Source organism: Channa argus, chromosome 15, assembly GCF_033026475.1.
Source record: "Channa argus isolate prfri chromosome 15, Channa argus male v1.0, whole genome shotgun sequence".
NCBI lineage: Eukaryota > Metazoa > Chordata > Actinopteri > Anabantiformes > Channidae > Channa > Channa argus.
Window position 1 is genome coordinate 5,761,205 of NC_090211.1, and position 20,962 is coordinate 5,782,166.

The 20,962-nt window shown below is 40.5% G+C and overlaps 1 protein-coding gene across 4 annotated transcripts in view; it reads right to left on the reverse strand.

Annotated features, from left to right (window-relative positions):
* LOC137100340 (protein shisa-6) overlaps positions 1 to 20,962 on the reverse strand; it is a 72,319-nt gene that overhangs the window by 38,880 nt on the left and 12,477 nt on the right. For all 4 annotated transcript variants that reach the window (XM_067478111.1, XM_067478110.1, XM_067478113.1 and 1 more), the window contains exons 4-5: positions 20,814 to 20,909; positions 20,289 to 20,357 (exon numbers count right to left, since the gene is read on the reverse strand). In XM_067478111.1, coding sequence (XP_067334212.1) covers positions 20,289 to 20,357; positions 20,814 to 20,909 — 165 coding nt within the window. The remainder of the gene's footprint in view (positions 1 to 20,288; positions 20,358 to 20,813; positions 20,910 to 20,962) is intronic.

Genomic DNA, 20,962 nt, shown 5'->3' on the forward strand with positions numbered 1-20,962 from the left:
ATTGTATATTGTAGCTTTAACAGTTGGAGCAGCAGAAAACATGACAACGTTAATTTGTAATTAACACTGTTCACACATTCTTCTCCTTGTGTAGCCTATACCTCCACATGGTCCTGAATTTATTTTGCTGCACTGTACTGTAGTGACAACACTGGTATTTTTTTTCCTACTCATGAAACACCTTTTGCCAGATTCCCTCTGTTGCTTCTCCCAAAGTCTCTCACATTTTTCCCCAATTAACATTTGTGAGAAGTTTGGATCAATCCCAGTGTCAGAGTGTGCCATACTTTGTATTAAATCCCTCTGGATGGAACGTGTGGCTCCCTGGGCTGTTTATATCAAAGCAGTTTGGAACCACCTCTGCTGGTCCTCGTTAGTGAGAGTACCTGCACATTGCACTGTCCTGAAGCTGCTGTCAAAGGCTGGAATTGATCACATAAAGTCCAGCATTTGCTGAAATTGGAGAAGTAAAACAAAAATCATCTTTCAGCACTGACAGACACAACTGATCTGAATTTAAAGATGTTTCTTACTCCCAAACAGCATCAGATAATCTTTATGATGTACAGTATGTAGGACTTTGTCTAAAAAACATTTGCAGAAAAATGTATTTAATCTGATTTCAAAATTTCATTTCATCTATAACTAGACCTAATCTCATCCATGAATCTGTTTTTTTTAAGTTTCACAACATAAGACCACACTGATGAAGTGTTTTGTTTTTCTTCATCCATTGTGTTCTCAGTGCTTTTAACACCTTTGTTTGACATTCAGTCTGTTGGCATGAAAAAAAAAAACATGAATTAATTAAAATGAAAAATTCCCCCAAATATACCTCAAATAAATAACTCAATCTGGATAGTCTATTCTGAAACACACACACACAATAACCAGACACTTTGGGCTCTGTTCAAGGCTCTGCACAATTGAGAAAGCCATCCAATTATTAAAAAGCAAACAAAAAAAAGAGATTGTCCTTTAACAACACACCCTTATACGGAAACACTGACGGCGGACAAAGACCTTGAGAACCGAGTCTGGGAACAGCCCAGGTTGAAAAAGAACACGTCCAAGGCCTGTTCTCTTTTGAAAAAAGGTCATTTTTCTTTTCCTTTTGGCAGCCGGCTGTGTCAAAGCATAGTGGCTGACATATTTCATATGTAGAAGGAGGACATGTCTTTGAAAAAGTGACTTTTTATACACCTTGCAGGCAGCCATAGTACAGATGACACATATGGTTGGATATGTTTTCATGCCTGGAATGACTCAGACTGGTTTCAATTTCGCACAGTGTCTGGTTTCTCTGTCACAGCCTCCCAGTCTCCTCTCCCCATTTGTTTCTTTTTCTCCCCAGCCCCTCTTGAAGATAAATTACAGATGATAAAAGTGTGTTTGGCATCCACCCAGTCTCCCCAACACAATGCTACCACTCAAGTAATGGGCTCATTATCATGCATATCACAGATATCAAGAGGAATGAGCTTAAAAGCTTAATTGATTAAGTCAAGCAGGCAGCCATGGCGCTTTGTAATAAAGACAGCTATTTTCTTGAAGGTCACGATATGAGAGCGACACAAAGACTTCTAATTAAATATCGCTGCAACTTGACTTCTATAAATAAGTGAATGTTGATGTTCTACCTCGAAAAGCAAACAGTTCTTTTATTGCAGCTTAATTTTAAAGACAAGATCAATTCAGACCTGAAATTCATTCATAACTTTCAGAAAAATGGTTGCGGTGCTTTCAACAGTCAGTGTTTGATCAGTGCAGCAGCTGTTATGGGATTTCAAAACAATTCACCATTACGTGTTTCTTTACTGTAAAAGCTAAAAGAGCGGTAAACTCATGACTTAGACTCAAATTAAAAAAAAGTAGGACTTGAGCTTAAAGTTGAACCTGCTTTCTGTGTGACTGGCTGACTAGAGACTCTCTAAAATACCCATAAAGTGTGAAAGCAAAATGGTGAGTTCATGTGACAGTTCGATGTCCAGCAAAGTTGCATGTTATTTAGAACTTGCAACTTTGCTCGAATCTCCTCAGTGACCTGCTATTAAGGGCTTGCACTTGCAAAGCTGACTCAACAATTGACTTACTTGGACTTAAGATGTGCCCTCAAATGTCAAAGACTTGTCTTAGTTCAGTTGGATGTGACTTGGACACATGAACACAAGGTTACAGTTGGATTTATTTTTACAAATAAAGATTAGACTTAGTTGCTCTTAATGTAAGACTATTTTAAGTGGGACTTGACCTGGACTTGGTGTCCTCGAGGGCAAGTCCAAGTTGGTTGAATAGAACATAAGAGCTTACTTTGTCTCAACTGGACAGAGCTCCATTTACCCTTAAGGATTGCAGTCTTGATCTGACATTACCTTGATTGCCCTCATTTTCCTGGAAACATGTTTTCAAGAATTTATCTCTATATTTAACATAGCTGCATGTGACATAAGGCTGGATGTGACTTGGTTGACACCCACACATGTTAAAGTGTGTATAGTGTGCAGATATTTATTAGAAAGGAATGTTCATGATCTTTTCTTCGTTGGTGGACACCATACCAGACTTGTATCTATTATTCCGTAAAATACACATTTTCCAAAAACTATTTTGTACTGTCCTAAACCTCTTGGAAGAAAAACTAGTGGATCAAGATCTATTCAGAGCTGTGGTACGATTTAACTAACCTAAAACACTTCGACCAACAGGCTCTTTGTCACATACAGAACTCTTCCTCCACCTGAGCAGCAGCAGCAGCAACAGCAACAGCAGCAGCAGAGTCACAGAAGCCGTGCTGCACTCTGCGTCGCAATGTGACCTGGATGAGAGCTGAAGGATAGTTACCTAATGTGGGGCAGGGCAGATTGCATAGTATCCATGGGGCCGGGGACCGCAGAGCTGGGAAACTTCAGGGACACAAACTGCTTAAAGCAGAACGCTGACAGAGATGGCCTACTCTCTTCACTCTGAAAGCATGCTCTGCCCCTGGTCGGAGGCCCAAGGAAAACCAGAGAAATATAATTGATTCATTTGCTCCCTACTGATTAAATCTCATCAGACAACAGTTGGAAATATGAGGGCGGATGCTACCTCTAATCTTCACGTCTTTCATGTAGTCGTTGTTTCATTTTACTCTTTTAGCAACTGTCTATTAGGAGAAAAGTCAATCAAGTTTTAATAGTAAACTCCTAATTTTTATTATTTGATTTAAAGAAAAAAACATATATTTGTGGGTGGTATTATTTGACTCTTGTGTCCTGAACTAAATTAAACAAGAATTAATTTCCTGCAGCTGTGCTGGTCCTCATTAGTGAGAGTACATGCACAACCTGAGCTTGTGGCCTCAGGCTGTTGGAAACAAATCACAAATCATTCCAGAAACTGGTGTTGTTTTTATGGCTGTCATTAAAATAGTTCATATAATCTATGTTGGATCTGCTGACAGCCTTAATCTAAGGTTAAACCTGCCTCCGTGGAGGATTTTAAACCTAGACTCTGTAGCTGTGATAATCATTAAGGAAAGGAGTTCACATCATTTAATCTAAGTATATACTGTCAGCTCTCACCCAGTGACAGGTTAAGCAACAGCAACCCAACAACAGGAAAAGATAATGATTGGCTGGATGGATGAATAATAGACATAGGTAATTGAGGAAAAATCCGAAATGTACACAAAGATGTTCATAGTGTTGCACCATCAAGAATTACAACAGTAACCCTGAGAGAGAAAGCCCTCTCCGCTCAGCATGTGACTGATTTAAAGGGGACTGATTGACAGGTTGTCTAATTTTAAATGCTTCAGTCATTTTCAGCTACAAATCTGGATGAAATGGGGCCTTTAGCTCATAGAAGTTTTAACACACAGATTCAAGTTTATCAACCCCATCTCCAAAACATTCAACTTCAATACAACAAAAGTGCAACTATCATTATGTTTTTTGGGGAATATAATTATCTCTGATTTACATTTCAACATTTTACACAATGGGCAAATGTTTAATTCATATAAAAGGCAAGTTGCAAATAATTCCTGTTGAACACATCTATGAAATGTTCCCAGGTAACATAGTATCTTTTTCACCAACATATCCATCCCTGCAGTACAACAACCAGATTTTCAGACTACTGCTTGTGTTTAGACACTCAGCAGTTGATTAAAGTTAAAGAAGGATTGTGGTCTGTCTTAACAGAACAACATTTAGAAACTAGAAGTTTACTTCAAGTAACTATTTTTTTTTAAGGAAAGGTTTCTTTTTGCATGTAGGTATGATGTGCAAACTGCTTAAATAAGAACCAATTTGTGATTCACAGGATCATCCTTAAAAGCCCAGCACTGGGCTAAACGTGTCCTAGACACATAATCGTGATCTTCACACACTTATCATCAGCTTGACATGATGGATCTGTGAACAAATCTGATTCCTTTCCAAAACAATGCCTCTAACAAGAGCCAACAGCATGACAGCACGTCTCACACATTCTGATGCAATGTCACACAAGTCAAGTGAAGCTCAGCCACGCCCGGAGACATCTTGTCAAGGAAACTGACCGCGGATCCAGTCGCCGCCTCGGGGCTTTGCTGTTCCTTTTGTCATGGGCTAATGTAAGCACGGATGCACACTCGCCTCCTCCGGACGGAAGCTGGTCTCTACCCCTTGGATCACAAGTTCAATTAATTTCACAGTTGGAGGCACCCACAGTTATTTCACCGGGGCCTGTTGTCTGGAACTGGAGAGGAATGGGCCGTCTATGATGCACCGAGCTCTGCAGCCCCTCAGCCCCTCCTCCTGCTCCTTGCTCCCCTCCACCCGCATGGAGACTCCACTCACCCGGAGCCGCATCTCATCTGATAGGGCCACAGCTCTGCAGCATATTAAAGCTTACATCACGATAAGGGGAGATGAGACGGCCGCATGCATCATTACTGCTCCATAAAGAGTTCTCTTTTCCATCTCATTCAACAGAAATGTTTTGAATTTATCAGAAAATGTGCTGATTAAAGTCGTTGGATCACTTTATTATAGCAGTTGGATGTAGCCTCAAATGCAAATAAATAAAACAGTGAGCTTTTCAGACATGACCTGAAGTCTAATTCAGCTCCACACGTTTTGGCTCACTACTCCCTGTGCTGGAGTCTAAGGCTGACTTAAGTTGTATACGTTACATTTTCAAACACTAACTAAAAAAGTCCACATGCCCAATACTCTTACCTCATTTTATCATTTGATTTATAGACTGATTATTTTTGGGAGAAAATAAAATTCTGACATCACAAGAGTGGTATCTCCCTCTAATTAGACAATCATCTTCAAGTAGGGAGGTTCAGTACTGACTTGCAATGACCAATTACTTGTAGAAACCTTTCAGTTCATTATCATTCAAAGCTTCTCTGTGTTTTAGACACGAGTAAAAAAAACAAGACAAAGCAGCGGCAAAACCTCAAAATAGCCATTTCCAGAATATTATTTAAATTATTTTGTGCCTCTTTAAAAAGATTTTTTAGCAAATTACCACCAGTTACAGAAAAAGAAGTCAGATTCTGAGCCCTGATTGCTGTGCCCTAAGTCGGAAGCTCTAAATTGGCCATAGGTGTGAATGTTAGTGCTAATAGTTGTCTGTCTCTGTCTGCTGGTCTTAAGATAGACTTGCAACTTGTCCAGGGTGTAACCCAGCCTCCTGCTTTATGACAGCTGGGATCAGCCCCCCTGTGATCCTAAACAGGATAAATGGTCACAGATAATGGATGGATGAATGGTCAAACTTCTTTGGAATAAAAGATGCATTCACTGATTTTGAACTTGCTTTGGATAGTTCTAGTTTGGGTAGTACATGTACATAAATGCCATTAAACTTCCCATTGACTTCCCCATATTAAAAATATCTCTTTACTTTTAGCTGAAAAATGCCTCCAGATAACATCATTTAGAAGAAACTTCGGTTCAGATTATGTCACCTTGTTGCTCACACTATGGAGTTTATAATCATGGTCAACATGGTTTTCCAGAGCTACCCCAGATGACTTCATCTGAACTCCTAATGAGGAGAAACAGCCCCGGGTGATGTCATCTGGAGGAGTTTTTCAGATAGAATTGGAGAAATATTTTAATATAGGGAAGTCAGAGGGAAGCTTAAAAGCATTAATAAAGCACATGTACACCCTAAACTAAACCCTTAGAGCGCAAGTTAAAATTGGGTGAAGTCGCCCTTTAATAAAGGGTTTTAAAAAAATTAAAAACTTTATTAAATTATAAATGTTCTGTCCTGTAATCTTGAGACTGACTTTGTTTCAAGGGTGAACGGGTTCCATTAATGGGTTCCATTACTGCTTTTTTCAACATTTTGTTGATGGTTTTAAAGTTAAAAACTTGAATGTATGACTTCAGAACATTATACAGCCATCCTGCTATTTTCTGTACTAACTAGTGTCACTGAAGTGAATGTTAGCATTTATAGAATAAACTTTTTCAAACTTATTTGAGTTTGCACTCTGGGGATAGGATTGGATTACCTGCATGAAACCCAGGGCCTTGTTTACTGTAAAGCAACAGACCTGTGGTGGGCCGCACACCAAGCCCAGTGGCATGCAGTTATAATAATACCTATTGCTGGTGGTGCTCTGCAAACCACATTATAGTCAATGATGAATGAGAGCAACATGGGTAAATGTTCTAATGAACCACCATGCATTCCTGCTGGTACCCAGCTGGCTTTGACTCCTAATGAGTGCCAAAGAAAAGTGGCCACCCAGCTTGTTGAAACATCTCTAATAGATGTTTCACATTACGAGAAAGGTCCCTGTTAGAATATCCAAACCTCAGAATTTACCTTGCTCCCTTTTTGGTTCTCTCTCCTGTCACTTCTGAAGCCAGTTTCCTGCTCTGTCATGCAGGGTAGTGAATACTGGGTACTTCTCCCAAATGGCACATGAGGACCTGGACTCAGTAGTAAACCTGATCTCACTGTCACAGTGTGCTGCTGTACAGATGCTGAATTTTTCATATTCAACCTCTTTCACATTTGTACTTCTTTCAAAGAGATGGATTTATGAATGAAGCCTGGTGTGTGTGTGTGTGTGTGTGATGGGGGGGGTCACTCAAATGCCCACAAATGGTCTGCCCAAAAGGGACTGCTGGGCAGTTTGTCTTTTCCCAGTCACAGAAAACATTTAGAGGCACCGACTAACGAAGCATTTAGAAGCAAAGGCTGTGGCAGTGTTTTCAACCTGGAGATGACTTGCAGTTGTAATTTCTGATGCCATTGTGCATACAATTACCAGCCATTTGTACCCGAAGCAGAAGCTTGCCACCAATTGCAATTTGACACTCCAGCAGCAGCAGCGAAGCTGTGTGGAGAGGAGTGAGAGAGAGTGAGAGGTTTGATGGGAAACAAAAATCTCATCTCTCCCCAACTGGGCACTGATTTGTTTGTACAGCAGTTTTCTCTCTCTGATGAGCTTATTGTGACTTTACCGAGTCATTTGTGCAATGGCTGTGACTGTATGCTAATTGTAGATATGAGTGCTCTGGATTAGATCACTGTCATTGCAATCAACAAGAGTTATATTGTGTATAAGTGTATCTGTGTATCAGTGTCAGCATATCTGCAGATATTTCAAGCAATCATCTTGAGAAACTAAAACCTTAGGGTAGTGAATTTCATGTACTCTCAATCTATCAAACTATTTATTAATCCTAGCCATCTTTAATCAGTCAGAGGTTAATTAACTTTTTTCTATCCTTGAGACCCTTCAAGTATAAAACGTATGATGTGCCATAGTACACCCCTCCCCAAAACTACAAGGCAACATAATACACTCCCACCCACTGTAGAAATGCAGGAACCAGTAAATGTAAAAAACACCTTTACTTCTTGTCTACTTGTTTTTTACAGCGTGAGCATGATGTTGCCTTGACATGCAGATACAGAGATCAGATACAGATATATATATATATATATATATATATATATATATATATATATATATATATATATATATATATATATATATATATATATATATATATATATATATATATATATATATATATATATATATATATATAGTTATTATATATAGTTAGTGAAATTTACATCTTAACTATCACCCATTTCCACTCACAAGCCACTTTATTAGGGTCACCTGTTCAACTGCTTGTTAACACAAATATCTAAGCAGCCAATCAGGTGGCAGCAACTCAATGCATTTAGTCATGTAGACATGGTGAAGACAATTTCAAACAGATCATCAGTCTGGGAAGCACAGGCCATTTAAGTGACTTTGTGTTTTCAGTTTCAGACAGGCTGGTTCAAGTGTTTCAGAAACTGCTGATCTACTGGGATTTTCCCACACAACCATTTCTAGGTTGTGCAGAGAATGGTCTGAAAAAGAGACAATATCCAGTGAGTAGCAGTTCTCTAAGCAAAAATGCCTTTTTTGATGCCAGAGCCGAGAGAAGAATGGCCAGACTAGTTCAAGCAACAATGGAAATATCCACTTGTTATTGTCTCTAAATGCACCAGCATTGTCTTCTGATGTGGATAATAAGCTACTTGGTATGTCCAGTTTGGTCCCTCTCTGTCTGCCTGTCATTCGTGGTGCACACCAGTCCTGTGCTGTTAAATTGTGCCAACACCTTTGTCTGACACAGCCACAGCACCACTGTTTCCTCCAATATCCCGGCTTAGGCAGCTCAGCTCTTACACTTATGGTTTAAACATCACACTTTTCAGACGCTGTTTCACTCTGACCAAACAAATGTAAATGTCTGTAGCTGTGAAACAGCAGCAGGATTAAAGCAATGAGAGATGTGCAGCAGGTACAATAACTACATTAAATCTATATATCTTATGCTATGGCATTATGCTCATAGCTTTATTATTCTAAACACAGGCAGCAGCTGTACACAGAGTTACAGTTTTTTCAATGAAACAAAGCGACCTTGTCCAGGATTAGTCCAGACACATTTACTATTGTATGTGGCAGCAAAAATAACATTAGTATAAAAGACTGTTGTGTTTTGGCATATTTAGTTGTTTTTCCGGGAACAATGTTTAGCTCCCACTATTACTAATTAGGCTCCCCCTTAGCTCCCTCAGCCACAGTTTTCTGGTGCCACCACTGCTTTAAGGTGTTGTGGAACAGGAGATTTTCACTGCAGTTGACAAACCAGCAGCAACTGCATAGACCAAAATCTCTAAGACGTGTTTGCAGCACCTTGTTATGTCAATGCCATGAATTATTAAAGCAGTTCTGAAAGAAAAAGGGGGTCCAACACAGTACTACCAAGGTTTAGCAAACAAAGGCACTGGTGAGTTTCTATCCCCTGTTCTGTTGCAGCCCACTGCCTCTGCTGTATGTGCATAGAGTCGGAATAAACTTTTCTTTGTTTTGACTTTGTGTGTGTCGCTAATTGTATGTTTAAGCAAGCAAAACTATTCTGAAATTAAGTTTATTTGTTTCCTGTCCTTCACAACATGCCATAAACCCTCAGCCTCCTTTTTTCCACACTGAAGATCTTTTTCGTCCTTGGCTCTCTGCTTTTTTCCCCTTAATTATACAATTGTTTTGGCAGCTTTTTGAAATCAATCCATTCTCATTGTTAAGTGAGAATACTTCCCGCACGATGAAAGCCATGCTGCCTCAGGCGGGCCTTCCTACTGTATCAGAGCTAATTCTTTGCATGCCAATACAGGCTGTCGTCTTTAAAGTATTGGTATTTAGTTGTGGCCACAGTGCTGACAGAAGCATTTCCACGTCCAGCTCCGTCTTGTCCTTGCCCTCCACTCATAATAGATATTGGCAGGTGCAGCACAGATAGCACTAATCTGCATCCTAACAGGATTTCACATGTCATAGTGCTTTCTCATCGCTCCCGCATTCAATTCACAACTTTGTTATGCTGCTAATAGCATTTCATGGCGGCATAGCCCTTGGCCTTCAGAGGGGAGGATGTGAAAGCAGAGCCTGATTCATTCACAGGTTTGTTGTCTAAGCTGTCGCTGAGCAGGTGAACTAAGGCTGTTTCGACCATATGGCCTATTGTACCTTTAACATACATTTAAACATATATAAAATCCATCACTGATAGGTTTATTCACTGAACATGTGTGCCACTTTTGCCTCAACAGGCCATTCTCACATTTTAAACATAGTCCAACCATCAATTTACTAGTCGGAAGGGAAAATGTTGAGCTTGTGAAATCTAAAATAATATTTAAGCTTTTACTTGGAGGCTACAGCCTTTTACAAAAAAAATGTCTCTGATACAAACTGGATGCATATAGAATTTCAAACACACAGGCTGGGAGCAAAGCTTTATGTAGGATCCAACGCTGTCTGATAAAAGCCACCAGCCCTTTCTCATTCCTGAGGCGTTAAAAAGCGTCGCTTTGCACAGTCCCTTCTGCGTTAAAGGCTGACATTTATTGATTGAAGCTCAGAGCTTTAACAATAGTCAATTATAAACCGTGGCGTGTCTGTATTATATGCCTAAATTAATGCCATAAAATAGGAAGAAAAAAGCCTCGTAGGGAAGTAGATGTGGATGGTGGATGGTACAACAAGACACAGGACTTTTCCATGGGAGACTGGTGTTGGACTCTAGTGTGAGACATTGTGTGCTTTATTGATGATTGTTTCACTATCATGGTGCATGTGGTTACTATAGTAAGGAAGAAGTACGTGTGTGCCGCTGTCACTGCTTGTAGCGTCGTGTTATGTTTTTGATCTTCAAATAGTGGGGCTCCTGGAGCGTCCATTATAATGCCAAAGGGTACCATCAATAGAATACACCAAAGGACGTACAAAGCGGCAGAATTTGACAACTTAGGAAGTGTCAATATCTGGCGCTGTGGGATGAGAACGTGTTAAAGTGATTAAAAGACAGATGGATTTGGGCTCTGATGAAATTCTGTCATTTTCTATCCAGTGTGTGCACCAAATATATGGATTTTGTATCCATTTCATTCATAAAATGTTACCAATGATTTATATTCTCTCCACACCCACCTACACATCTGTTCCCACTTTCTATTTCAGGTTGTGAGTTACTTACCTGCCCTTTAATTGCCCTTGTAGCCTTCTATTGTTTTTCCTGCCCTAAGTTTTATAACCCTTGTCCTGCCTTTTAGCACTTTTGCCTGTCTGGTTGGTTATCGTTGGACTAAATTTTACTTTTAATCTCCTTGTGTTTTGTGAGTCCATGTAAACAGAACCACATCCTACAAGAGAATTGAGATATAGTATTTATGGAGCATTCTTGTAATGTAATACAACATCGACAAAATTATAACAAAATGAAATATTTAAAGGAATATTGTAACTTGTTTGGATGCAACTGACACAAATTTATTCAGCCAGATATGTGGCTTTGGTATGACAATTGAAGTAAAGGACAATATCATTTTCCAATTTAAGATAAAGAATCTTTGGAATAGGTAAGTGGTGCTTTAAGCTGAGATAGCATAGGTTCCATCTGGTCAGGCCTTCAGATGTGATTTCAATGTACAAACATGCACTACATAATGCATGAGGAGAGGCTGGATCAGAAGAGGTGTTAAGAGGCTATCTCTGTGTGTGTGTTCGTTTACTGTATGTGTGTCAGGATGAGACGTATGAGTCGCAGTATTCATTCTTTGCCATGTGGTAGGATGGCTTATGAGATTCTCAGAGTGTGCATTTCATCTAACCAACCTAATCAGGTTCATTAGCTTCCTATTTAATGGACAGGCAAGATAAGGAGAGGAATCAATTCATATTGTGCATTTGGCAGTCACAGATCTGTGCACCGCGAGAGGACTGCGTCCCTGCTGCTTCGAATCACGGTTATTGAGAAAGAAGCGGAAATTACCACTTTTGCAAATGCTGCGCTGACTTAAAATGACCTGATTAAGAGCAATCACAGGCTTGAGGCTGACTGAAAACTGCCCAGTGACAGATTGAAAGCTATGAGTTATTATGGCTTTCTACAGATCAAAAAGGTCACATATCAGCTTGAACTTCTCATATTTGTCAGTCTGGAGGACGTAGAACCACTGGGTTACATGAGCCATAAGTCATGTCCTATTTTAAATGCGAATACCAGTGGCTATTCCTTCTTACTGTGTGTGTGTGTGTGTGTGTGGGGGGGGGATTCTATTAAGAATAATAAATTCAAATTCTGTTTTTATACCAAATCTTGTCCAATTAAGAATTTACAATAAGATGAATTCAAAGGGTAGTGGTACAAAAAGTGGCTCGTTTAACCTTGAAAATAACTTCTGCAAACACATGGAAATTTTTATTTCAGTTGTTTGCTATAAAAGTATCACTGTACTAATACCAAGCGATGATTTATAAACAGCCTTTACCACCTTCCTCACAATAGGTCAGAACATTGTGGTAAATGTAAAAAAACTGTAAATATTAAAAAGACAAAAAGATAAACATGACACTAGATTGTTTCCAACATGAATTTGACTAAATGTCCTTGGTCTGATGGACTAAAACATCTAAAATGTACCAAAATACGTATTTCCCTTAAAATTACCACTAGTTGCCACATGCTGCACTATACACAAAGGCCTCCTTTCTGTCGTGACTCTAAAAACGTAATAAATATTTTAGTCTCTCATCCTTTGCACAGGCAAAGACTGTAGTTACATTGTTGTAAGTTCAGAGTTGTGTATTTTGGTTAAAATGCCTGAACCATGAACCACATCTGAACCAGCGTGGGCTGCGACGGGTTTTCACTGTCACAAAAGTCACCAGGTTGAAAAGTTCACAGCTCTGTGACAGGAAGCTGCAGGGGTAAAGCTTTCGGCGCTGTTTTATTCTATCTGATGCCTTGTGTCAGAATCTTCAGCCAGTGAATACTTTAAACTGTTAAAGCAACACTTTTGACTCCTTGTCTCGGCTCCGTCCCACGTCTGCCATTTTTGTTGGTGTTTAATGTTGTGCTGTATGAAAGTGGCCAGATGGGAGATGAGCTGTTAAAGTGAATAGCTTTAACGTTAATGTGTGGAAGATTAAACACGAAAAACTGAATATCATCAGTGTCATTTTACTGTTTTTTTTATTTTTATTTTTTTGCTTTTTAAAGAGCAGGTCAGCTGTTTGCCATCATCTTTTGTTCACCACCTTTGGAGACTTTAGCTCACATGTGGTTTCCAGTGCTGCTCATTTAGATACGTGCTATGATGTAAACTAGTCCAAGTACACAGGCTAGCAAAGTCCTGTCTTACTAATTGAAGACACCAACTTTGTCTCAAACATACTATAGATCTTGTTACTGGTAGTGGAAGGTCCTTACACATCCACACACTCAAAGAAATAAAATGTTATACTCAGGTACAATGTGTACAGAAAAATTACAAACTAATAATAAAGCAGACTTTAAGCCGAAAATCAAATGATTGCTTTTTAAATTACATTTTTGTGCATTTAGGAAGTGAGTAACATTGCTGGTCTTCTGATTAATAAGTGGATGGCAGTGGATTCGACGTGATTCTGTTATATGTTGCGAAGTGCACATGGCACAGATTTTTAAAATAGCATCCTATGCAATGCGCATATGTGACCAAAAATATGGAAAGCATGTTGGGACACTTTATATTTGGTCTTTTAAATGAGTGAGTTATGTTATGTAATATAATAAGAATATATAATATTAATCCAATTAACCTTATTTTTGTTAATAATATTACAATTCTTTAATAGTTTCATCACAAAATCACCATGTGATGCAAACAACATCCACAGTTTATTTTTGTGAGCGCATATACAGGTGGAATTCAGTTTTATTACTGACAATATTTCCCCTGAGTTTATATATTTTTTCATGTAAAGAAGGGAGTAAACCTCTCACCCCTAACTATCTGAGCCATGCAGGCAATGCATGAAGTGCAAAACGGTATAAAACACACTGAAAACTGAGGATTTGTTGTAACAGATAATAGCAAATAAAGACACACTGAGAGTGGCACAGTGAAACCTCAGAGTGGATTTGAAGCTGCAGGAATGAACAAATACCTGACCCAGATAAAAACGTGTTCAGTCTCTTTGGATCACAGTAAAGGATCATAGTCAAGTTGGTAGCTGTGAGTGTGCTGATGAGAAGACATTACATGATATATTGATTGGTAATTTTCCACATCAGAGTTTTCAGTTACACTCTGCTTGAGTTCAGAGCCACCAACAGCAACTTTAAAAACTGAGACACACAAGGACTTAGTAATGGAGGCAAACTGAACAAGTGATACCTACTTGGCACACTTTTACTCCTCCATTTGCACTCACACTCAGCTACACATGCCCATGCACAGACACACTGTAAGGCCTGGAGGGACTAAAGCATGTGGGGGTGGGGGATGGGGTGGGAGTGCTGCAGCAGTGTGTCCCAATAACACAAGGTCACCTTAAGTGGATTGCGATGAGGGGGTGGGGGCAATTCCCTTAGGACGAAAACAGGGAGCAACTCATGAAAAAGTAATTAAGCAGGATGCACATCAGTGGATGCCACAGGCGGAGAAGGCAAGGAGAGCGATGAATAAGCCCCGAGGACGAGGGCATGTTTGTTCACAAGATATCTGGGAGATGTTCGCTAAACACACACAACAGGGTTGTTTAACCTCGGACATGCTCAGAGATGTGATGAGTTTCAGGCTCTCAAAAATGATAGTTGGCTTATCCATCCTAGCCACCTTTCTAAAATGTTTTGTGGCACTATAACAATGTCACCCCACTTACTTTGTTGCTGATAGACATCACATAAATATCTCAAAGTCTTCTTAGTGGAACATTTACAGAATTTGTCAAAGCTTTTAGCTGCATTGGAACAATGGCCCAGGGGATGCAGCTGAAAGCATCAAGAAAATTTCCAGTAAGTGGATGCTGTTGCAATAAACATAGGTCTTTTTACTGATGCTGTTGTTTTCCCACTGAGGAAAGACACATTTTTTGCATCTTACAGACTAAGCTATTATTATGCACAATGTTACCCTGAGGCAACAGAAAACTTTCCTGCCTCCCTCCCACCCATTTTTCTTTTTTATTCTTCTGTTTCACTTACAAATGCATAATGATGTAGTCAATAAACAATCCAATCAGTTTCAACCGGGATGTGATGGGGAAGAGGAAGGAGGGATATTTTTTCAAGAAACTGTTCTTTTGATGTGAGGTCCTGGTCTTGATGGACCGGAGGGTCCTGGGGGAGGGGCTGAAACAGTTCGCGTCTGGGATTAGAGGGGTCGGGTTCGATTCTGGCTGCCCTTCTCTGAGTCCTGGAGAGGTACAGCTCCTTGAGAGATGGGAGGCTGCAGCCAATAACCTTATAATAAGAGTGGGTGAGGCACTGCAGCTTGGCCTTGTCCCTGGCCGTGGCTGCAGCAAACCAGACTGTGATGGAGGATGTTAGAATGCATTCGATGATGGCACTGTAGAAGTTCACCAACATCTTCACAGGGAGGAGAAACTTCATCAGCTGCCGCAAAAAGTACAGCCTCTGCTGAGCTTTCTTGGTGAGGAAGCTGATATTCTGCTCCCAATTGAGCTCTTGGGTGATTGTGGTGCCCAGGAAGTGAAAGCACTCGACAGAGGTCACTGGAGTGCCACAGAGGATGATGGGGGAGGGGCCTGGGCCTTTCCTGAAATCCAGTATAATCTCCACTGTCTTGTGAGCATTGAGCTCCAGGTTGTTCATGCTGCACCACGATACCAGATGGTCCATCTCACTTTTGGAGGTCGACTCGTCTCCAACAGAGATTGGGCCGATGAGGCTGTTTTCATCTGCGAACTTCCGGAGTTTGACAGACTGGTGACCAGATTTGCAGCTGTTGGTATACAGGGAGAATAAGCCTTGGGGGGATGCAGTGCTGATTGTCATTGAGTCTGAGACATGCTTCCCCTGCCTCACAAATTTCTGTCTGTCTCTCAGGACGTTTGTAATTTACCTGCACATGGTGTCAGGCACCTTCAGCCTGGAGAGCTTGTCTCGGAACAGAGCTGGAATTATTACATTGAAAGCAGAGCTGAAGTCAACAAACAGTATCCTGTCTGATCTTGATCAGTGGTTGGTGGGGGATTTTTCCATTGTCTTTCAAAGCGGTAGTAGAACTCATTCAGGCTCTTGGGCAGTCGCAGGTTGTTCACAGAGTGAGTGCTCTGGACTAAATCTGTACTTAGCCTCTCTGTATTTGTCTTTGTCGCCACGTTGGAATGCAGCGTCTTTCTCTGACCGTAGCCGTCTGAGATTAGCTTTGAAGTAGGGGTTGTCATTGTTATAACTCACCCTAGTGTGTGGTGGAATGACGCTGTCCTCACAGAAGTTAATGTAGGACGTCACAGTGTCCATGTACTCATCCAGACTGTTAGCGGCAGACCTAAAAACATCCCAGTTTGTATCTAAACACTCCTGAAGTTCCCCCATGGTGGTGTAGCAGTGGTCTAGTACATTCCCCTCTCTGGTCAGGCACTTAATAAACTTTTTGTATTTGGGAAAATTTGAGAGAGAGATTACCTTTGTTAAAGTGTCCTGGGACAATAACCAAGGTGTCGAGGTTTGTCTGTTCCACACACAGTATTGCTTCAACCAGCACGAGCTGGCAGGCAACGTGCGTAACTTTGATTACATATAGGAATCTACAGCATATAGAGTGCAGCCACCCAAGAAAATTGTTTGGTATTCATTAGAGTCTAAAGAACTAATCAATTAGGTAATTGATGAACATATAACGATGGCTACAACTATAACCTGCTGTCACACAAATTTCAAGCCGAATTGTCACTGAAGAAATGGTGCTTTGCCACTTGTAGGTGATGGAAATTCAGATGAGGACACAATAGGAGAATCAGGATGAAAATGAAGATCTGTGAAGATGCTTCCCAATTTCCCAAAGGTCGAACAAATGCAGTAATGAGTGCAAAACAGTGTTAAGGGAATAAACAGTGACAGTCAATAGCACATATTACCAGTAGTTGCAGAATAAGGGCTATGAACAGTTTGGGTGCAGACTTAAAAACAGCAGTCAAGGCAATTTGTTGCCGATGAGAAAAACAAAATCTGTTAAGATTATAAGTGCAGGAGTTTCTGGAAAAACTCTTTCCTTTGTTGACAATCCTGGAGGTAAATATGAATCTCATGATAACCCAAAGTATCTCAGCCACAATAGCTTAATACACAGTTTCTCTATTCTGGTTTAGTACTCTCACTCTTCTTGAACATCTACTATGTAGCAGTTATTTGCCTTCTGTCAAAACATGCTGGGGTCCAGAGTTGTTAAATGACCCCGTCACTACAGACAATCCATCACAAGGGTCTGGATGGACAGACAAACAGACGGGGCCAGTGAGCACCACATTCTCCCCCGGTGCTCACTGACATCAGACATAAATCCTTCTCTTGTCGCCTTGGCAGCGGCCTCACACCGTCACTTTTTCACATGAGCCAAACACTCCAGCAGGTACAAAGAGGTGATTGTGTCTCTCGGTAGATCCACACAAACCTTGGAGTGTTGTGTTGTATCACAGGTGCATGAATATTAATGACAACATTACTTGGAGCTTTGTTTAGCATCTTGTTAGCCCTGACGTAAGTTCAGATCTGTAGTGTTTGTGCTGTTCCTTCCATTACAAACAATGAAAGGTTACACACACACAGTGGGATTTGATATCACACTGACCATACTCAGACATGGTATTTCATGGTATATATATTTACACTTACAGATAAATTCTAGAAGAGATGAGAAGAGAAGAAATGAAAAGACAATAAAAGCAGAAAAGATAGAAGGAATACAGTGAAAGGTAAAATATGGGAAACTAAAAGAATGACAAAAAGAGAGCAATAAAGGAGAAATGGTAATAATGAAAGACTATGCAAGGTAAGGAAAAGGAAAATAAAGGGCCAAAGAAAGCATCAAGTAAATGCTGAGGAATGAAATGTACAATGTGTAAAAAGAAAGAAAAAGAGGACAAAAGTAATAGATAAGAATAAGGAATAGACAGAGAAGGAAAGAAAAGGATATGAAAAGTTCAAATGAGGATAATGAGAATGGAAGAGAAGAAAAAAAGAATGGAAAGCCAAAGATTATATTGTACGAGTCCACTTATTGTTGTACATTGTACATTGTTTCTTGCTCAGAGGGGAAAACACCTCATGCCAAATGTTTGGGCAGGTGAATCAGAAGACCTGTGCAGATACTTTAGCTTCAGATATTCTACAGAAACAAGATACGAGCAAGGACAATCTGCAGTGACACAGCGCACAACATCTGCTTCCTCCTGTGTGTGTGTGTGTGCGTGTGAGTGTGTGTGTGTGGAGAGGAAGTAGAGAGCCTGCCGTCAGCCAGCTGTTAAACTAAGACATGCACGACGAAGGCTGACAGGACGTCCACTTTGAAGTGACAGCTACCCCCATCAGGGTTCTGAATCGTGTCACTTAATAGAAGCAGCGAGGGTAACAGGTACAGTCAGCAGAGGGTCACTGCCTCAGACAAGTCTTTGTTTGAAGTGATTTCTCCTGGAGTTCACCCTAGTCATTACAGCTGAATTTGACTGTTCAGCATCAGCATTTTTATTAACTGTATACTTGCTAATATTGGTAATTACATTGTTGCGATCAGTCCAGCAAACACAAGATGAGTTTCTATTTCATCAGTTTCAGTGAAGTAAAAAAAATGATGGTTTCAGCATTTGACCTCCACAGTCACTTTACTCTCTCAGCAAATGTGAGTATCATTCAATTTATAACCAACAACCTGGAAAGATACAGTTACGTGTCCTTAGAAGTGTCTCACTAAAAGTCTAATTACACATTTAGATTCAATAGAGAAGGAGAAAGGTCCTGGCATCTATAGAGATACAGCATGGTAACCACAAGAACTGTGTTTAAGTCAATATGACACATGAACACACATGAAGCAAGCTAGAAATAAAAGGCTTAGAAGTATATCACTACACATACCACGTGAGCGAGCAAACCCATCTGCACTGCAAAATGTCTACTGAAAGTGAGAGTTGCTCTATGTCAGGAAGGCTGTATTATAAAGCTGTCAGGTTACAATCATTGGCTCAATAAAATAAACCTTCTGCCACTATGATTTACTGAGGAGAAACTACTTTGGAATAGAAATGTCTGGATATTTATGCCACTGAGAGTGCAGCATTACAGTATATGTGCAACCAGCTAAGTCCACAAATGTGTGTCCAGATTAAATCCCTGGAAGTGATACTCAAATATAATGCAAATCAATCAATTTCACAAATAACACAATATCATGTGGCTCTTTGCACAGTGACTATCAGCATAATACACTTCAGAACCTCCAGTATTTAAATTAAGTGAGTAAGGCCACATCTGTTCATTCTTATGTCTTAGTAACATTTAATAAACATCTGAATCGGGCCTGGTGGCTCAATGGGTAGAGCATCAGGTTGGGATGCAGAAGGCCGCAGGATCAAATCCCACCGAACCAGGTGTGGCCCCGCCCAGCCACCAAGGGCTACCTCGGTGCCGGGCCCGTGCCCGAATTAAAATGGGGGGGGGGTTGTTACAGAAAGGGCATTTGGCGTAAAGACTCATGCCAAATCAACGTGCGGAACAAGTTTTGCTGAGGCGACCCCTGAAGGGACAAGCCGAAAGCCATTGATATAAATAAAAATCTCAATATCGATAGATACGAAAACAAAAAGGAATTCAAATGGTTTGGATTTAATAACTAGATTCAGAAACTTCCATAACTTGGCAACAAACAGACAAAACTTTGTGGTAAGAGTGAGCAGCACTGTCACCATGGCTGAACAGAAAATCAATCACCAAAGAAAAAAGCTGTCACCACATTACTCACACTGTGACTGATGTAGAGCAAAACCCACCATAAATGAATACATACATAAGATTAAATCAGATTATCACTGTCAATCTGAGCAAATGCTTCAGGTTCAGCATGTGAGTGGAGCTTTCACTTATCTTGCCGACACCTACGCAGTGTGTATGAGCTGGCTAGACTGACACTCTTCAGCCCTGCTCAAACCTGACACCCTCGCCTGTCCACAGAAGTCATCTAAATAAACCTTGATTGCAGATCATCACATTCATTCAAACTTGCTGTCAAACATCCACATGTGGGAATATTTGGGCGCCCAAAACCACCTACTCTGCAACCGATGAAGATGATGTGATTATCAGCCAAGGACACAACTGCTCTCTGTGTGTGTACGAAGTGTGAGGGACTTTTTTTTTTAATCGGGTTCAAGCAGAAAGACATTTGTTGTGGCTTTTACTCCGGCCAGGACACAGAACATTTGGAGAACGTACCGTAGGAGATGGGGATGTCAAGATCGCCCTGCCAGGACATCTGCCCCGATTCGTCAATGGAGTGCTGCGCTGTAAAGACATAACAACAGGCCTTTGTTTACAGCTCATTCTCACTCCAACACTCCCTCTGATTTATTAGACGTCCAAAGAAATACAGTAGCAGGGCACTCTACTACAGTGCCATGCTGCATTCACACAGGCTGCCTACCAAGTGCGGAAGTGTTACTTTGTCATTGGAAGTGTGGATTTAATCATAGATAACAAAAGTGCGTGTGTGGACATTGCAAGATGTCTCTTCAAGCCATTATGTATTGTCATGTCCAACTTCCACCGAGCGCGAACAAAAGTCACAGACACGTTATTTAATTATTTTCTTTTCTGCACAGCCCTGCGCACACTCATTTGGCAGAAAGAGGATGACAGCATGACACAGTAGCTTTGCGAGTGAAATGATTGTTTTGCCAAACTTGGTTTTCGTGGCGCCATAAAGTGAAGTGAAGAATATTAATTGAGGAATGTCTTTACCTTTTAAGTGGCCACGACCAAGTGTCACAAACCCAGAGGAGATGAAGTTGTGCATGTCTTGGCCTCCGCTGCGCATGTTTTCTTTTCCATAGTGTCCTAGTGAGACCACAAAAAAAGAAAAAAGAAAAAGGGCTTTTCAGCAAAACACA